This window comes from Glandiceps talaboti, chromosome 1 (genome assembly GCF_964340395.1).
Source record: "Glandiceps talaboti chromosome 1, keGlaTala1.1, whole genome shotgun sequence".
NCBI lineage: Eukaryota > Metazoa > Hemichordata > Enteropneusta > Spengelidae > Glandiceps > Glandiceps talaboti.
Genome location: NC_135549.1, coordinates 13,204,699 through 13,223,238, shown reverse-complemented (window position 1 = coordinate 13,223,238; position 18,540 = coordinate 13,204,699). Strand labels below are relative to the sequence as shown.

The following is an 18,540-nucleotide window of genomic DNA, read 5'->3' as shown; positions in this document are numbered from 1 at the left end:
GTAGAAATAACACCAATAGCGTTGTAGCACAACAGTACAGTTTTTATAAATGTTTATCCACATGCTGATCCATGCTAGGTGAAGGTGTTCATTTGCTGAATGATTATCCAGTTGTCTATTCAGCCCTGTTGTTATCTTTGCAATATATGCGATCATTTGGCTGTTGCTATGGGCGTGGTCATGTTGCTAGACATATTTGCATACATTTTTTGAATCTTCATTCACTTGTCTATGAATCCCTAATGTCATCTTTGCAATACCATCATCACATTGCTGTTGCTATGGACATATTCTTGTTGCTAGGTATATTTGCATACAATTTTTGAATATTTTGTTCACTTGTCTAAGAATCCCTGTTGTTATCTTTGTGAAATACACCATTGTTTGGCTGTTGCTATTGGCGTAGTTGTGGTTGCTAGCGATATTTGCATACATTTTTTCAATGTTTACTGACTTGCCTATCAGATGATGTTATTTTAGCATTTAGTTGTTGCTAAGGGCGTGGTCATGGTTGCTAGGGCTAATTGTGTCAAAAATGTTTTGAACTAAATGTGCAGAATAACACACACACACGCACACACACACAGACACACATACACACAGAGAGAGAGAGACAGACAGACAGACAGACAGACAGACAGACAGACAGACACACACACACACACACACATATACAGACAGACGGACGGACAGACACCTCACCATGCCTATAGCACTACTGAACCTTATCAGTTAAATGTGCTAATAAATGATCTAGCTGCTTTCACAACATCAGATTTTAATCAGATTAAGTCAAGGTTGTTTGATGGGTTTTAGTCTTCATTGTGAACAGCACTTTAACAGGATGCCAGTGACTAAATGTAAGCGCTTGGAAAAAGCAGTTTCTTCAAATAGTTACATATCTGTCGCTAATGATGTTGATTCAATACATGTACCAGCTGTTGATACGAGTACAGACCAGTGCACACCGTTGAGCCGACTTCGTCAGACAGTCACCGTTGAACCAGTTATTTTTTTCGCACTGTTAGTTGTTACAATCATAAGCACCGTTCGTGTACAGTTTGTTACCCACAGTGTTTCAGTGTCCTTCAACTACAGCGGACCTGGTCAAGGCCAGGCAAATGGTTCAGCCTATGGGGATTGTACCGTGAATAAGAGTGATCCAAATTATATATTGGGACAAAAAGTTCAGGCTAGTTCGTCCTACTGGTTGTTATCCCTCGATTTGGTGTCCTCCATTCTTTCCTTGTTTTCCACATCATTTATTGGCTCTTTCAGCGAGAATGGTGGAGGGAGAAAAATACCGATGTTAATATCTACGACGGGATATGTACTGTATGTTGTAAGCATACTTCTAGTGGTCACTCTAGAGCTACCCTTGGAATATTTCTTCATTAGTGAAGTTATTCGTGGACTGACTGGGAATTACTTCGCCACCGTAGCGATTAGCTATGCCGTAATCGCTGACATAACGACCAAGGAACAGCGTACCGCCCGTCTGGTGATCCTCGAAGTCTTTGCCTTTTTAGCAGGATGCACTTCGCAAGTTGGCGTTGGGTATTGGTTAAGGGAGCACGGTTTTGCGAGTCCTATCTGGTTTGCCTCTGCTATCTCGGCGTTCCTAGTTTTGTTTATTTCTATTTGGGTAAAAGAGACTCGCCTGCGACAACTGTATGACATAAAAAGTGTCTTTCGTAACCAGTACAAGGAAATCATTCGATTGTTTTCTAGCAAGTATGGTGATGAATTTTATCAGTTGGTCATATTATGCCTGGCCCTGTTAATGACAGCGCTCGTGTACACTTCTCTACCAACCCTCCTTTTGCTTTATGTTATAGCACCTCCGTTTTGTTTAGACTCTGTGTTCATTGGATATTTCCTAGCTGTGATATACGTATCGAACGCATTAGGTAGGTATTTTCACCCGAACAGACTTGTATTTGCAAAGATTTTACAATGTAACTGGCATATCAATAAAACAATCTCCGAACACCAAACGAAATGCAAATAGCATGTTTGTTCAATATACCTTTTGATATAAATTGAGCTATTAAAGTGAGACTCATTTTAGACTCACTGTTGTATCTACGACATATTTCCATACAATATTCCACCAATATTTCCAAAACATATTCTTTTTAAAGATAGACATAGAAAGATGCTTTGCTTGTCTGTCAATGTTTGCCAAAAATACACTATTTGAACATTCTTATACAAATCTATCTTTGTCACAGCTATTGGTCAATTATTATCTCGCCTTCTCGCAACAAGAGGTCATTGACCTTTGGTTTAAAACCGTCTTATCATATTACTACAGTAGTCTGTAAGGTACGCCGTGACTGGGCGCCCTCAAACATCGGCCAACCCCTAAGAGGACAAACATCGGCCAACCCCTAAGAGGACAGGCACTCGAACCAATGTGTATGATTTAAAAAAAATATGTATGTAAATTTACATACATATCTTTTTTTAAATCATACACATTGATTCGAGTGCCTGTGGTACAATGGCATAGACATTGCAATTTCAATGTAGATTTTATATATATAGCTTGTATACAAATGCAACATATACAAGTTGAAGTAGTAACTTTTTGACACCAATATCACATATCCAAGTTAATTGATGTTAAGCCAACCAATGAAACAATCATAGATCTCGGAGTTCAAAATACAACTGTTTGTCAATGCAATAAATGTTGGCTATGTACATGTATCTAAATTAATGTCACTGTGATGTTGTTACCTTTTGGTTGGAACGGTTTTATGCAACAGTGGAGGTGTTGTACATTTTCTGTATATACCACAATCATTTATAACATTCATATCAAATGTAAAAGTATAAGTGTTTCATTTGTTAATTGATCCATTAGAAATGCCACTTGCTAGGCTTGTAAATACCCCGAAATAGTATACTTTTGCACTTGATATGAATCCTATAAATGAGTGTAGCATATAGAGAAATTGATTTACTTCAGTGTTACTCATTGTATTAGAGATCAGGTACATGTACATAACCAATGATATTGACAAATTTGAGTGACCAAATACTAAGAAGTAGAAATACAGCGACACTGGTGTAGACAAAAAGTTGTTAAATCACAAATGGCTTTGAGTAATGGTAGCGAACAATACTAACAAGTAAATTGTTCTGTAAGAAATGGTGACTGTGAGATCATAAGTTGCTGCATATCTCACCAAGATTATTGAAAATAACAATATCGATGTCTTTCATGACGATATGCGTATCAAATCATCATTACACGGACATGTATATCTTTTAGCGGGATAGAAATGGTGAGTCCGAGATTTGTAATCAGACTATTGTTCACACTGCAGAATGGTGTCACATGGCAAATTCGACACAATTACGTGCAACTGACTGTTGTACGCATCTGTGTGATTTCAAGCCTGAGTTTTCTACGAAGATTTGTTTCAATTCGTAATTTGTAGGTCTTTTCGTTTTTTTACCAGGTCTACTGATTGGAGGCAAGTTGTTATCATTCTGCATGGGTGATGTTAGTATTGCTATGCTAAGTTTTCTGTCGTACATAGCATCTCTCATGACAACAGCATTTGCACAGAGTCCGACCCTAATACTGATAGGTACGTATAGGTGACACTCAATGTACACTTATTCTAAGAGTATTCAATCAGTACATATGGTATACCTTGGGTGTTTAGATTACAAACTTGATAAGCCCTGAAACACTTTGACGATTGGTCTGTTTCAGGTGCAGCCAACGAGTCCATTACAGATGTATCTGAAGTCATTCCGAGAGAGCGAAAAAAGATAACATTTTAGATACTGTCCATAAGAACTGTAAAATTGCAGTGTATATTGCAAAGGCGAAAACAGGGATGGATCTTCATGTGGATGAAAACTTTTAAACAATGATATATAAAGTGTTCAGTGTTGCTACAACTATTTGCCCTGTTTTTTTTAATTGAGTTATATTGACGATTAAAGAGGAAAGTGAACGCTCTTCATATGTGTCCCCCCACTGGAATATTTAACGACAAACCGTCCTCTGATGATCCACATGTTCACTGCCCACTCCCTAAAATATCTGCGTACGTGTTTCTTTTCCTCAGTCTCCTCATTTTTTCATACTCTCCACTGCCCCCCCCCCCCATCATTCAGTGGATATTCGTCATTATTCGCCCGAACAAAAACACCAATGGAATTTTTCTTCTAACTTCAATAACGCTCAAATGACGCCCGCATTGCGAATACACTTCCTTTCTCCACACATCAACGGCTGAAAATATAAGTTTTGCCACTGAAATACTGTCCGTTTCCCCCTCTCACTTGTGGATTTTTTTTACATTGGATTATTATATATTATAATGAAGATAATACTACATAATTCATTTGGACTCTCAAATTTTAAGTGTTATGTGATATTTCTGTTCTGACTTCTATAACTCTTCACCCAACCCAAATTATCTCAAGCCTCTTTACCTCTGTGAAGTTGGTGGGTTTTTTTTGCCTTTTTTATTATTTCGTTGAATAATAAGTACGTACGAATTTCACTCATAAATTGCTCACATATTGCTTAGTTTGTATGGCTTACACCCTCTCAAGTATTCATTTGTTTAAAGACACTCTTAAAGACACTCAGAATGAAAGGTAAATGTCGTTCAGCCTTCTTCTGGGTTCTCTTTTGAACTGACTTCTGATAATAGAGCCACGTCGTATCTTACAGACCATTTCATTTCTAGATAGAAGGAAAACAATATTACGCATTGTTTATTAATATCCATGCATTTCGCTCCCACTCGAGCACAGGAATCAATGAAACATCCAACTCTACAAGCAGAGTTTAAAAAATAATAATACCGAAGAGTTACTGAAAACTGATTTTTTGGGGTCATTTTTACAGCCCAAGCCGTTGGAGGTCTAGGAAGCCTTAACGCTCCAATGATCAAAAGTCGAATATCAAAATTGGTTGGGGAAAATGAACAAGGTACGTGTGTCATTGGTTGTTTTTATTTTGACTTTACGAAAGTTTGCTTCGGTGAACGTAGCTTTGGATGACGTTAGCATGCCAATCAAAGAGAAACACAACCCATTGGAAATGTTTGACTCTAGCAATAGAAAATCGTTATCAAAGTCTTTAGTTTCAAGATACACCATGTCGTGTAGTGCCGTAAGCCACCACTGGTGATGAGCGATAATGTTCTCACTACTCGGCCTTTTACAAAAAATGTACTAGTAAAGTCAACCATGCATATGTGATTATTTGTATCGATGTGACGCAGCTATCCTTCCTAAGACTTGTAGCCCCTAGCTATTTCTTGTACATCATAGAATGTATATGATTTTTGCCATTTTCTTTCAAACCCAACAAACATGGAATTAATACCCTAGTCATTGTACATCACGACAAAGCGTAGTCCTGCTTTCACACAGGTTGGTTCTCTTTCTCTTTCTCTTTCTCCTCCTCCTCCTCCTCTTCCTCCTCCTTCTCCTCCTATTCTTTCTCCTCCTCCTCCTCCTCCTCCTATTCTTTCTCCTCCTCCTCCTCTTCTTCTTCCTCCTCTTCCTCCTCCTCTCCCTCCTATTCTTTCTCCTCCTCGGCCTCCTCCTCATGCCTCCTCCCCTTCCTCCGCCTCACCACCTCCGCGAGAATGCAATGCAAATACTCATGATCTAAGAGTTATGTCACTATGAATCGCAAGGCCCCCTTAGGTCACTTGTATTTTCCATGGCTGAGCGAAGAAAAATAGTGGGGAATGTTAGTATTTTAGTTCTTTTCGTTTACAGGTGTGGCATTTTCCTTCGTCGAAGCAATGCAGGGGATAGCACAGTGTATCTCTCCGATTGTGTTCAATACCATTTATGCTGCTACTGTTGATTTTATGCCGAATTTGGTATTCTTCTGCTATATATTCTGCTACGTGGTAGTACTCGCCTTGATATGGTAAAAACAATGTTGTATTTGTTTACAATGTATTTTGTACAATCTTGAGAAGGCGTGTATTTTGATAAGCTTTCCCGTTAAACTTTCCAAACTCCACATAGTAGCTGAACTCGTCAAATACTAGATATTCTAAAGACCTCGTCCCTATCTACAGATGTATGGCAGTTCTTCTGGGACTGTGGTTATGTAGATTAACACAATCAGTGTTAACACTCAGACCATCAAATTAACACTGACAGAAATATTCCATTGAACACATAGTTTACTGTCATCCATGGAGGGTGGGCAAAGGGGGTAAACGGCACAAATTACAGGAAACAAAAGTTTTTGTTGATTTACAAAATCAAGAAGAGAAAATTTCAATTTTAACATTTTAATACTATGAAAAAAACAGTTTACAAATTACGGAAAATAATGGAGTTTACATTTTACTAAGGGAGCCTTCAGTATTTACAAGGGGGGGGGGAATCGGGGGTGGGTCACATTTTACAAACCTGTTCTTAGGGGAGGGTCATATTTTGCATTACAATATTTGGGGGAGGGTCACATTTTACAATACGTAGTTTTGTGACCAAAATGAATATTCAACTATTGTCAATTTGTTTTGTGTGTTTTGAGATGTAAACGTGAGATGAGCACTCAACAAGTACTTTACATGTCTAAATACAAAAATAAAAATACATATATTGTAAGAAATTGTTTATAAAACGATGCATTTTGTTGAGTGTACCATCTCACCTTATCACTCACTGTCCGTGAACGTTGTTGTTAAAATATGATCACCGATTGGTTTGAAGGTACATACATGATAAAGTGTAGAGTAGCAGTGAGAAAATCATATTTGATGTCCGAACAGCCATGGTTCGATATTAAAGTCACTCTATATTGTAAATTATCATCAAAATTGTATTAATAATTGTAAAAAGCTAAACATTAATTGATAATTTGGTAGTAGGCTCGTTCATGAATGAATGGGGGGGGGGGGTCATGTTTTTCTTAACAGACCATGTGTGATTTCCTCCGGCCCTCCCCCTTGTAAATACTGAATGCTCCCTATTTCTAACTGGTAAGTTGATTGGATTCATCAGTGTAGGTATTTACTGATATGAGTGCATCTATTATTTCCTTGTATTCACGACAAATCTAAAGATGTGGTTTGATAATAAAAGGATAAGCGATCGTTTTTACCTATTATAATCAGAATTCGTCAGATTCCTGGGAGATGTCATTGGCCCCCGCCACAGTATTGATACAATGTTTTGAGTAATCGTCTGTTGCATATGTTTCTAGGGATAAAACCAATTCTAAAAGTAGCATGTAAAATAGAATATACAATGACAGCTGCTTACACATCCTCATCTCCACCGTGATATGTTCCCAAACCCAGAAAATTTGACAAGTAATCTCCATCACATATTTTAATTTTCAGTTCCATCAAAATACGAGAATGTCGGAAGAAAAATCGCTTTGTACCATTAGATGACAACGTTGACAAAGAGGAGGATGAAGACCACTACCCAGTATTGGCGAGGGATGATCCTTTGATTGGGGAATGAAAAAGATCGCAAGATGCAGGAGATGTCGCCGTCGTGTTTAGCTGTTCGAAATCGTAGACCATGTACCAACAATAAGCTCGTTGGTTCGATATTCAGCTTCTCTCCTGATAGGGAGGCCCATGGCTAGTGTGAAACAAAAGACAAAATGCCATATCTGAGTTGACCTAATCAAAATATATTGAAGGTTACTGACATGGTCCCTTCATTTTTGCAATGATTGTACTACATACAAACAACAGCAAAAATTTCAAAGCTCTCACACATTGATAAATGAATGAAACACTGATCTGAAAAAGAAGATTTGCACAATTTCTGCAAAAATCTGAAATGTGCAGAACATGACAAGTTGTCAATTTTAGGGTCAAATATTAATTTAAAAAATGACCCCAAGCAATTATTTTCATGATAAAATGACAGACAATAACACTGGGAGAGAGCAAAATTAAAATATTACCACTCAAATGGTTTCAAAGTAAAATGTATTATTACCAAAAAGTGGATTTTATCAAATTAATTAAAAATGACCCCAGCCATAAGAATTAAAAGGGTCTAAAATATCAGTTACTTTACCCATTTGGTCTAGAAGTTTACCCATTTGGTCTAGAAGACCAAAATCACTTTCACACTGATCATTCGTTGCCCCCATAAGAAGACCAGCAGCATGAATCTGTTGTTCGGTTGGTTCAACAAACTCTCCCCCAGGTAAATGTTCACGAGCACGTTGTGTTAATTTCTCAGCTCCAGCAGCACAGCACACTTTCAAAATCTCCCTTACCATGTCATCTGTTTCATCTGGTCGTCTAACTTCTAATATGTATTGTTTGTGTGCGTCATTTCTTCTACAGTCTGGCCACAGTTTCTCACTCCCTTCAAACAGACCCTCAGGATCATCACTCCACTCTTTCAGTTTATTGACAGTCATTTCATATACTTCATTCATCTCCAATATCTGATTTACGGATTTTGTTTTAACCATCAAAGGTAGACATACTTCATAATACAGTACTGCATAAGCTCTTTCCTCTGCTGTGATACGAAGGTCATTGTATCCATCATACACACTTGCCTCAAGTTTGTTCCAGTGACCTTTAGAATCACAGTGATCGACAAGAAACAGTTGAATGAATTGTCTCCCCACATAGGTGGGGAGGCTATTGTGGAAGTATATCAAGTATCTTGATCCCACTATAGGTTTAAAAAGTTGAGATCCAGATTTAACATGTATGTCCCTTGACAAACAAAATCCTTTAAAATCCTTCCCTTTTGCATATTCCTTTTTTGAATTTTCACAAAGCAGTTTATCACACTCATATATGTGCTTTTTAGCACCTATCATTCTTCTGTTATTACTGGCAATTTCATCATTTTCATACAAGTATTTTACAGCAGCTTTGTTCATAGCTTCAGCCATGTTAGTGAGCTTATGTGCTCCACATGTAAATGCATGTATTCTAATTTTTTCATTCTTTTCCTCTTGTGTCATTTCATTCCATGTTGGTAATAGTCGTTCTAGTTCTCTTGTCTTCATTTCACACAGTAGCTTTGTCATTTTTCCTTCAGTGGCCGCTCTATCAGACATGCGAGTTTTGAAGTTTATGACATTATATGTTTCTTCTACATGTTCTAAATTCATCTCTTGTCCAAGTCTCTGAAGTTCACAAAGTAAATTTTGAAGGTCTTCTGCTGCATCTGCAGCTGTTCCCCCAGCGATGGGTCTAAGACCCAGAGTAAACACAGTACGGGACCCTGTAGCTCTCTCTTCACCACTAGGAGATAAGACAACTTTGTGTGTAAGCCATTCAAGTTGGCCCTTGGTGGTTTTGTCAGTCAGGTAGGCCACATCTTTTTCTTCTCTTTGTGACCACTCTACCAGTCCTCTTAATGTGGCCAGCTGTCCAGCTTCAGTTTTCATGCGCTGAGCAGTTGACCTCTTTGGTAGTTGTATAGCTTTGTCATCGACCGGGGAAAGATGTGCTAGTACCGTTCTTATTACTGATTCTACCTGGTTGGCACTGACACCTAAAGTTAAAAGATGATAGTACACAAGGCGTATTTCAGTCTTATAGAGACCACCTTTCTCTTTGGTTTCCAAGGATGTTAGGCATTGTATTCTTTCCTCTAGCTCTTTCTCTTTCTCCACGCGCTCCTTCAGTTGCTCCTTCAACTCATTCACAATACCATCAAAGAAAACTGTAGCTGCTTCTCGATCCATTTCGATGTTCTCTTCTGCTTCTTTGATCCGTTGCTTCAGAGTTGTTGTTTCTTTCTCTTTTTGTGAGAGCTGTACCTTTAACTTCTTCTTTTCATTTTCGACTTCTTTAAGCTGTCTTTCACATCTCTTCACTCTTCGATTGTCTGTTACACAGTGAATTGTTTCGTCTATTAGTGACATTGTTGCATCTTTCCATTTTGCAGCTTCTTCTTTGTAGTTGTCCCTTTCTATAGATAGTGTTCCCATTTCTTTTGCATGTTTTCCATTGAAACACATTCTTGGACTGCCTGCTTGGTAACTTCCTTCATGTTTTTAACTGTCTCTAGAGCATCATCTTTTTCTTGTAGAATATTTCTCATTCTTACACCAATCATGTCATGGTATTTCCTTCATTCAGCAGTGACTACCTGCAGCTTTCTTTTCACCCTTGCAACTTCTGCATCAGCTTTTCTTTTATCTTCTCTTAGTTTTGCTTTATTCGGTGACATTGAGTATTTAGTTCCACTTCGCAAGTACAGATGACTAGTATTGGAGACATCGTGGTAAGTACTAGTACTTGGTAGCATTACTTCATCATAAGTCGGAGGCAGTGGAGCATCCATACGATCCATTCCGACCACATCATCATATGTTGGCAGAGTAGGGGGTAAGTATGATCCACCTTGTACTGCTATCAGTTCAGACTCGTGTAAAACATCTACAGTATCAGACTGGTTAGCTAGAACAGGAGAATTCCATGTGAAGGACTGCTCAAGGTACGAGTGTAATTTAGTATGAAAAGCTGATGCACTATTTCTATGTCTGTTTTTCTGAATCTTTCTGATGAGGTTGTTGTAGTTAGTCTCCACTTTTTTACACTTCATACGAAGTTGTGTCTCTGTCCTCTTGTCTGTGTCAATTGCGCAAAACCTATGCAACCAGGTGAGAAGGAGCCTGGAAGGACTGCAACCAAACGACGACCCAAACTTATGACTTGTGAAGTGTAGTTCAAGGAATTCCTTGTTGGTCAATGCCTTGTGTGACCCATTGGTACACTGTTCCACTAAACAAGATCTACAATGGCAAAAAACAAAAGAAAAACAAAACAATTAGAATAACTTTCTGTTGATATGTTTGAATTTAAAATCACAATTTCTTAAAAACAATTAACGTCTAATCTAAGCAGTTGCAATGTGAAATACGACTCATATTTTCCACTTTCTGATTTGTAGATTTTCGATTAGAAATATACCTGAAACAGAGACATCATGAAAGATACATCAATTATTTTCATTTGCTAATTTATGATTAATCACTACGAAACAAAGTTTTGACCATCAAGAAAGCTTTGAACTTCAAATTGTGTGCAGAGCAAAACCCATCAAAACAAGTCAGTTATTATCATAGTGCATTCCACATATAAAACATACAATAAATTTGTGCAAATTATTAAGTTCAGTTAAGGCAGTACCAAGAGTGAGTATTGGTTATTCAACATACATTTTAAACACTAGACATGCATTTAATTCTAGACAAACATATTACTTCTAAAAGCTTAGGTTACTGCATTGTTTATTATTTAGTATGTAAAGCAAAGTAAAGCATAGGAGCGCAAAGCACAGCACAGCAGACATGGCACAAAAGTTCCATTACCAGTATCACCACAATAATAAATAAAAACTTACACAAAATATGCAACAAACTATATATGTATAGTTTGTTCATACATTGTATGTATGGTTTGTTGAAACTTGAAATAGTAATATGCATTACCTGGGAAATTGAGTGTAGAGAGCATTATTCAATAATTATTCTGACGATATATCTTGTACGCCGACAAAAACGGGGCGAAAATGTGACAAAAATACACAACTGTCATTACCGACCATGTAAAGAAATCAGCTGGTTCGAAAAACCCGGAAGTGAATTTCCCGTGTAAAATTGGTGTTGTGCTCGCTATCATTTGTCGGATAACTTGGCATCGATCGATGAAAAAGGTAGTCATTAGTATAAAATGAAGGAAAATGAAGCCAAAAATTCAAAAGAAGTAGAGTACACAATACTTACGTCAGGGGATTGAAGCCACGCTGAAGCAGGGACATACTTGGCAACCTCCGCCATGTTTTGGCTGGCTCCGTCACCGTGGCATCGAGAAATTCGATGCGCGAAAACATTTTTCATCAGATCACCCTGAAATTTGGCAGAAACATAGAGTGATAAATACATAATCAAAACATCGGGGTTAATTTGTCAAATTTTTCAAAACGTCGAAACTATTAATTGTGAAAAAAAGCCATACTTACAGCAGCAAGGCTCGTCAGTTAAAATCCCTCGTCGCTCATAAGAACAGGCCAATAACGAAACTTGGAGTCGAATTCTTTTCAAACAAGCCTTCTGATTCGTCGATTTCTATTCGTTATCTTCGCACAAAGGGGGTTAAAGAACCAATGGAAAACGGCGTATTTAAAGACTCTCCAAAAGTCGCCGTTGGGGGCTGTCTCTCGCGACCATTGAACCAACCAACCACACACACAAAACGCGCGAACGATTGCAATTTCTTTCAATTTCAAACTTCAAAAGATACGATCAGGACGGCCACAAATGCCTTTATACCACTTTTTCTTAAACACAACTACTCATATTTATTAAATAATTGAAAATAACAAGTTATATTTGATTGCTTTACGATTTATGAAGGTTCCAAAATCTTCAAAACAGCAATTTTTTCCCAACAGGCTGTGGGCCTCCCTATCCCTGAACTCCAATATTTTCACACTATCTTGCTATAATCATAGAGCCTCAACCAGGGCGGAGGGTCTCTGCCACAGTTAAATGAAAGAGCATTTAATTCCAAGAGACACGGATGCATAGAATTACATATATAAATCAAATATAACAATCCTAACCCATATATTACGACAACTGAACTATAGTCGTTATACGTTAAATCATAGTTCTTGGTCGAGTAAATTGTATTTTAGTGTGCTGATGTCCCTTGGGCCTCCTTTCTTGTAATTACTGAAGACTCCTTTATATCATCTTTAAACTAAACCGACGTAAATTAACATGTACAGCTTTTTCCGACTTCTTTTTTCTTGCAATCACCAGCTTTTCATCGATCCTGTGACACTGTCATATTCACTCTAAATGTTTTTAATTAGTTTTACACGTGTACTCCTAAAATGAGACGTTAAATTTTCTGACGGAATACTCTAACAGCGATGCTTCAGGTATTCAAAAAATCGATTATATTTACTTCGGATGACGTAATCATTTGGCAAATCTGTACCCGCAATGTATAATATACATACTTTGAACCACTTTGAAAAATGGACATGGATCGTATATTTATACGTTCGCATGCGCATATTAACTCTCGTGTATGTGTAGGGGGTGTTTGTCTGTCCGTGTGTGTGTGTATGTATGTGTGTGTTTGTTTGTTTGTGTGTGTGTTTGTGTGTGTGCGTGCGTGCATGCATGTATACATGCAAGCATGCATACATACATGTATGTATGTATGTATGTATGTATGTATGTATGTATGTATGTATGTATGTATGTATGTATGTATGTATGTATGTATGTGTGTGTGTGTGTGTGTGTGTGTGTTTGTTTGTTTGTTTAATGTATGTCATATTTTGTTCCAACGGCATACCTACGACTTTACAATTACTTTGCATATATACTTTCATGGTTCATACTAGTAACAAAACCGTCACACAAACATTTTTTCTTTATGTGATATAATCAGTGTTTGTATAATATGTTATATAACATCCACATCAGCTGACTACAAGCAACCTTCAAACCAGAACAGTGAAAGTGTAAATGGATGTCGTTGATAATTTCTGACCACAGACTCCTGTCTTGACAGACTTCTTCCATATATAATGCCTGTCGTGAAACGCTCCGAAATGCCTACTTCTCAAGACAGTTGTGAACCTGTTGAAAGTCATGTAAAGCTGATACCAACTGGAGATACACCAAACCCAAAGTCGCGCCTGTCGACGATGTTGATTCGACTTCGTCGTACAATCACCGTCGAACCAGTCGTTTTTTTCACGATCTTCGTCTATATGATCATCTCAACCATTCGTATACAATACATAGATCACACAGTTGCTGTTTCACTCAACTACACAGGCACCGGGTGGATAAAGTGGTTGGAAAACGGCTCTACTGTGTACGGTGGTTGCAGTGTTAACCTAAGTGATCCAAATTATATATTAGGACAAAAAGCACAATCAATTTCTGCCTATTGGTTATTATCTCTCAGCTCTGTGTCCTCCATTCTTTCGTTGTTTGCTACGACGTTTATTGGCTTTTTCAGCGAGAATGGTGGAGGGAGAAAGATGGCTTTGTTGATACCGTCGATGGGATGTGTAGCGTATGTTGCAGTCACTCTAGCTATTATTGTTCTCAAGCTTCGTTTTGAGTATTTCTTCATCGGTGAAATTGCTCTCGGATTGTCGGGGAATTACTTCTCCGTCATAGCCATCAGCAATGCATATATCGCTGACATCACAACAAAAGAACAACGCACTGTACGTTTGGTGATTCTGGAATTCTTTGCATATATTTCAGGCTGCATTTCGCAGCTTGCTGTCGGATACTGGATAAGGACAAACGGCTTTGTACCTCCGATCTGGTTCACATTTGGAATGTCGGTTTTTGTGGTTTTGTATATTTGTGTTTGGGTCAAAGAAACTGGCGTCCGTGAAAAAGTTGACACATCGCGAATTATTCGTGACCAGTACAAAGGCATGACTCGAATGTTTTCTAGCAAACGTGGTGATGACCTGTACCAGTTGGTGGTTTCAACCCTGGTGATCTTCGTGGCATCATTGGTTGACACTTCCTTGTTCAATTTACTTTCACTATATGTTATGGTTCCCCCGTTTTGTTTCGACTCTGTATACATCGGATATTTCCAAACTATTGCATTTACATCGAATGGTCTAGGTAAGTTTTGCACGAAGACCAAGAGAGTTCTTCAAAATTCAGTCGTAAGTTTTTTAAAAGTTTGAATTCCAAAGTTCAAATTTTAAGAGTTGCTCTCGGCCTTCACATTTCTGGCTTTGTTGAATGTACTACTCGAAAGGAATCGTTACGTTTGTGTGACCGTAGAATGTAAGCTCACTACAATCAAGACAATATAAGCTTACATCACTGTATTATAGTGTATATGACAAAACTGTATTGCAACAACAATGAGAAGAAACCCGTACACACACACTATCACAGACACAGACACAGACACAGACACAGACACACACACACACACACACACACACAGAGTCTGTCAGTCAGTCAGTCAATCAGTCAGTCAGTCAGTCAGACAGACAGACAGACAGACAGACAGACAGACAGACAGACAGATAGACAGACAGACAACACAACACGTTTTTGTTTGTTTGGTCAAGGGGAGGTAATGTATATATAAAGTTTCCTGCATGTTGAAAGATAAGTTGTAGGCAGAGGGTAAAGCATACATATCTATCAGTTTCTATTTCAAACTTGGTATTTAGTCATTGTGTAAATGATTCGATGATACCATTTTACGATAAGTATACCAAGGAAACCCATTATGACTATCAACTTAGCTAACAACGTCAGAATATAATAGATCCTAGACATTTACATTTTGTATCAACACTAAAATCAAAATTATACTAGAATAGTTACAGGGGGTTTAACATTTTACATTGTAACACGAGTCAGGAAGCACACAAAACAGTTGTAACTAATAACTATTTTCTTTCTATTTGCGAGTTCAATGTAGTGTCCGTTTCTTTTCCCTAGGTTTACTGATCGGAGGAAAATTTCTGTCGTTTTGTTTGGGTGACATTGGTATTGCTGCACTGGCTTACCTGTCGGCTGTAGCAAATCTTGTTGTCTTGGCGTTTGCACAGAATTATGTCTCCATGCTTATAGGTAAGAATAAATTATGACTTTATTAATGAAGTAATACAATCAACTGTTTTTTCATAAATCGAAAGGGATTATTTGAATTGAATTGAAGTGAATTTTGGTATTTTGGTACATATTCACTTGTATACTCATTTGTTATTATCTCTATCTCAGTGTCTGATAATTACAAAAATATAAACGACATTGCTGAACAAATTTTCCATATCATTATTTACATAAAGCTATTACAGCCCGTTTCCTTTGTTCATGCGCACATATTTTAAATAATCGACAATTGAAAACGTTCCTTTGGATCGAAGAGTAGACCAGATTATTTTTTGGTTTAATGTAGAGGAGGACGTTATTTATAAATTAATACAACAATTTCGTCAAAATGTACATGTCAGTAACTTAAACGTGAATGATTGTCATACCTAAGCTTATCTCTTGCCTTCTATATTGATATTTGATTACGATTGGATCGGAGACTTCAAAAATTCAAATAGTTCATTACTAAAGAAATGCTTTCGTATCGTTATTCGAAATATAAATCTTTTGTATTATCTTTTCAGCCCCGGTCTTTGGAGCTCTAGCAAGCCTTGGTTACCCAGTCATTCGCAGCCGTGTATCAAAATTAGTAGGATCGAGTGAGCAAGGTATGTTTCTGGCATGGATTTCTGTGTCACTTTGTTATCGTGTATACACATAAGACAATGTGTAAATGGTCGGTGCCATTGTCAAAAATAAGATATGTATGTCCGTACTAGTTTGATTAGCATGTACCAGAGACTTTCTTATAGCATTGGTTCAACGTTCCTTCCAAATAATCTCATTATATTTGGGAAAGTGACAATCGTATATTATCGTAAAAATAACGAGCGGTAGTTTATATACTAGTACTAGTAAGGGCCATGAACAGTAGTACTCATAACACCCCATACACTCAGTCTTCAAATATCATTTTTTTCACAGGAGTCGCATTTTCCTTTCTTGGAGCAATACAGGGAATAACACAGTGTATCTCTCCGATTGTGTTCAATACCATTTATGCTGCTACTGTTGACTTTATGCCAAATTTGGTATTCTTCTGCTATATATTCTGCTACGTGATAGCACTCATCTTACTAAGGTAACCATGATATTTATACACTTTGAGAAGGCATGTGTTTGATAAATTTATTTGTAATTTTTTTTGCAAATAAATGCTTGAAAGTGTAGTGTTTATTACTCAATAAATGTTTTCACTGTCCGTGGCTGTTTATAAGTATAGTGAATGTTACAATCACTGACATTTGATAAAATGTGTAGGGTCCTTCGGACTGGTCTGTTTAAAGATAGTGAAAGTCGCACAGGAAAGAATGAAAGAGCACTATGACAAGAGAGCTGTGCAACACGAATTCACAATAGGGGATATAGTTTATTTATATAACCCAGCAGTAAAACCAGGGAGAGCTAGAAAGTCGAAAGTTCTTCACACTCAAGCTACGTACTACTCTCTCCCCTACTACTTGTCTCGCGGTAGCCATCCGAAACGTTACCCTCGCTGCTCTTTTAGGACGAATGTTAGACGAACAATAAAAACCACATACGACCTTCATGGGTATTATATTATCTTAGTATTATGTCTGTAGATACAACAGTATACTTGTATATGTATATCAAAACAATATTTTAGATCTGAAATTGAAATAGTAACATGCAAAATGTAATACTGTCTGAGACTATTATATAGACATGACGTATGGTGTGACTTGGAATGGATCCATGAAAGGAAGGGTTGGAGTTCATGATTATTTCTCTTTCAGTAAATGGAAAGGACTCAGAATTTCTTGAATTATAGTACAATGCTCCAAGATGTGACATGAAGGTGTGTAGGTAAATACAGACATCGTTGTAGAGGTGAATGTATCATGGATATGTAGGTGAATGCAGCCAATACTGGCAAACTGTGTGTGGGTTCATTCTGAGGGATACTGGTTTGGCGGAAATAGTGTTCTCACATACAAACTGCCATGACCACGTTAGTCCTATTCAACACCCAACACCCAACACCCAACCCAACCCAACCCAACCCAACATAACATTTAGTTCTCTTACTATTACATTTATTTTTCAGTTCCATCAAAATACAAGAATGTCGAAAGAAAAATCGCTTTATGCCTTTGGATGACATAAACAGGAACACAGAAGATGGAGACCAATGAAACAGTTTCACTCTTCAAGAGTCCAGTCCAAGAGCCCACCCTAATGACTCAGGTGGCCCAGCACATCGTTAGGAAAGAATGTGCATTTACCATAACATTTACAGCGCCTAACTTTCTCTAATTACTTTTTGTATTGTAAATATTATAAGTGAATATTTGAATCAATGTCGGATTCTTCTCGGCAGTGCAAACCATTCATCTTATATTTGTATTTAAGCTTAGGACGCATTCAGTAATTACAGGAGGGGAGGACCGGGGAATGAGATAGGAGTCAGATTTTACAAATCGGTTCTCAAGGAAGGTGGTATTGTAGATACATGGAATTAGGGGGCGGTTCACATTTTTACTTAGTAAGCTTTACCTGTGTATCTCAAAATATTTTGTCTATGTATATTCTGATCCGATTTTAACTATTTTGATACAAATTTAACGTGACACTTCATTGACATTACTTATTGTATAAACTCGATACAGACGACGATGCTTCATCTACACCGTTGTCTTTATAGATCATTAGTAGACCAACATGATAGAATAGAAATGACCGGCAAAACTGTTTTTTACATTTGTAAATTGTATGTATAATTTCCTTTACACCAAATCGGGGAGAAACGAAAACTAACTTTAAATATCCGTGATGAACATATAATAGAATTTTGATAATGATAATATATATATTAATTATATAACAATAATGGGGGTTCACTCAATGTTTTTATCAGAAACGCGTGGGCGATTTTTGTATTTCTATAT

The 18,540-nt window shown here is 37.5% G+C and overlaps 4 protein-coding genes across 4 annotated transcripts; 2 read left to right on the top strand and 2 right to left on the bottom strand.

The window, feature by feature from the left end:
* Positions 1-844: 844 nt before the first annotated feature.
* Positions 845-7,482, top strand: LOC144433287 (proton-coupled folate transporter-like). The gene is made up of 5 exons (XM_078121597.1): positions 845-1,910; positions 3,474-3,605; positions 4,886-4,969; positions 5,770-5,926; positions 7,356-7,482. The coding sequence occupies exons 1-5, from the start codon at positions 845-847 to the stop codon at positions 7,480-7,482; spliced, it is 1,566 nt and encodes a 521-aa protein (XP_077977723.1).
* Positions 6,358-9,970, bottom strand: LOC144436632 (uncharacterized). The gene is made up of 2 exons (XM_078125465.1): positions 8,053-9,970; positions 6,358-7,605 (listed from the first exon to the last, which is right to left on the bottom strand). Exons 1-2 carry the CDS (start codon positions 9,968-9,970, stop codon positions 7,520-7,522), a joined length of 2,004 nt encoding a protein of 667 aa, XP_077981591.1. The 3' UTR covers positions 6,358-7,519.
* Positions 9,971-10,083: 113 nt separating this feature from the next.
* LOC144436640 (uncharacterized) lies at positions 10,084-12,005 on the bottom strand. Its single transcript, XM_078125478.1, has 3 exons — positions 11,977-12,005; positions 11,741-11,863; positions 10,084-10,747 (listed from the first exon to the last, which is right to left on the bottom strand). Exons 2-3 carry the CDS (start codon positions 11,845-11,847, stop codon positions 10,084-10,086), a joined length of 771 nt encoding a protein of 256 aa, XP_077981604.1. The 5' UTR covers positions 11,848-11,863; positions 11,977-12,005.
* Positions 12,006-13,587: 1,582 nt separating this feature from the next.
* Positions 13,588-17,787, top strand: LOC144433276 (proton-coupled folate transporter-like). Its single transcript, XM_078121586.1, has 5 exons — positions 13,588-14,635; positions 15,476-15,607; positions 16,156-16,239; positions 16,556-16,712; positions 17,700-17,787. The coding sequence occupies exons 1-5, from the start codon at positions 13,588-13,590 to the stop codon at positions 17,785-17,787; spliced, it is 1,509 nt and encodes a 502-aa protein (XP_077977712.1).
* The last annotated feature ends 753 nt before the right edge of the window (positions 17,788-18,540 follow it).

Excerpts from the sequence above, each read along its gene's own strand:
- LOC144433287 (XM_078121597.1), top strand. The coding sequence starts at position 845 with ATGCCAGTGACTAAATGTAAGCGCTTGGAAAAAGCAGTTTCTTCAAAT. Across the intron at positions 3,606-4,885 it reads TCCGACCCTAATACTGATAG|CCCAAGCCGTTGGAGGTCTA; the intron begins GTACGTATAGGT and ends TCATTTTTACAG. Across the intron at positions 4,970-5,769 it reads GGTTGGGGAAAATGAACAAG|GTGTGGCATTTTCCTTCGTC; the intron begins GTACGTGTGTCA and ends TTTCGTTTACAG.
- LOC144436632 (XM_078125465.1), bottom strand. The coding sequence starts at position 9,970 with ATGTGTTTCAATGGAAAACATGCAAAAGAAATGGGAACACTATCTATA. Across the intron at positions 7,606-8,052 it reads TAAACTTCTAGACCAAATGG|CCATGGGCCTCCCTATCAGG; the intron begins GTAAAGTAACTG and ends GTTTCACACTAG.
- LOC144436640 (XM_078125478.1), bottom strand. The coding sequence starts at position 11,847 with ATGTTTTCGCGCATCGAATTTCTCGATGCCACGGTGACGGAGCCAGCC. Across the intron at positions 10,748-11,740 it reads CGTGGCTTCAATCCCCTGAC|ATCTTGTTTAGTGGAACAGT; the intron begins GTAAGTATTGTG and ends TTGCCATTGTAG.
- LOC144433276 (XM_078121586.1), top strand. The coding sequence starts at position 13,588 with ATGCCTACTTCTCAAGACAGTTGTGAACCTGTTGAAAGTCATGTAAAG. Across the intron at positions 14,636-15,475 it reads ATTTACATCGAATGGTCTAG|GTTTACTGATCGGAGGAAAA; the intron begins GTAAGTTTTGCA and ends TCTTTTCCCTAG. Across the intron at positions 16,713-17,699 it reads ATAGCACTCATCTTACTAAG|TTCCATCAAAATACAAGAAT; the intron begins GTAACCATGATA and ends TTTATTTTTCAG.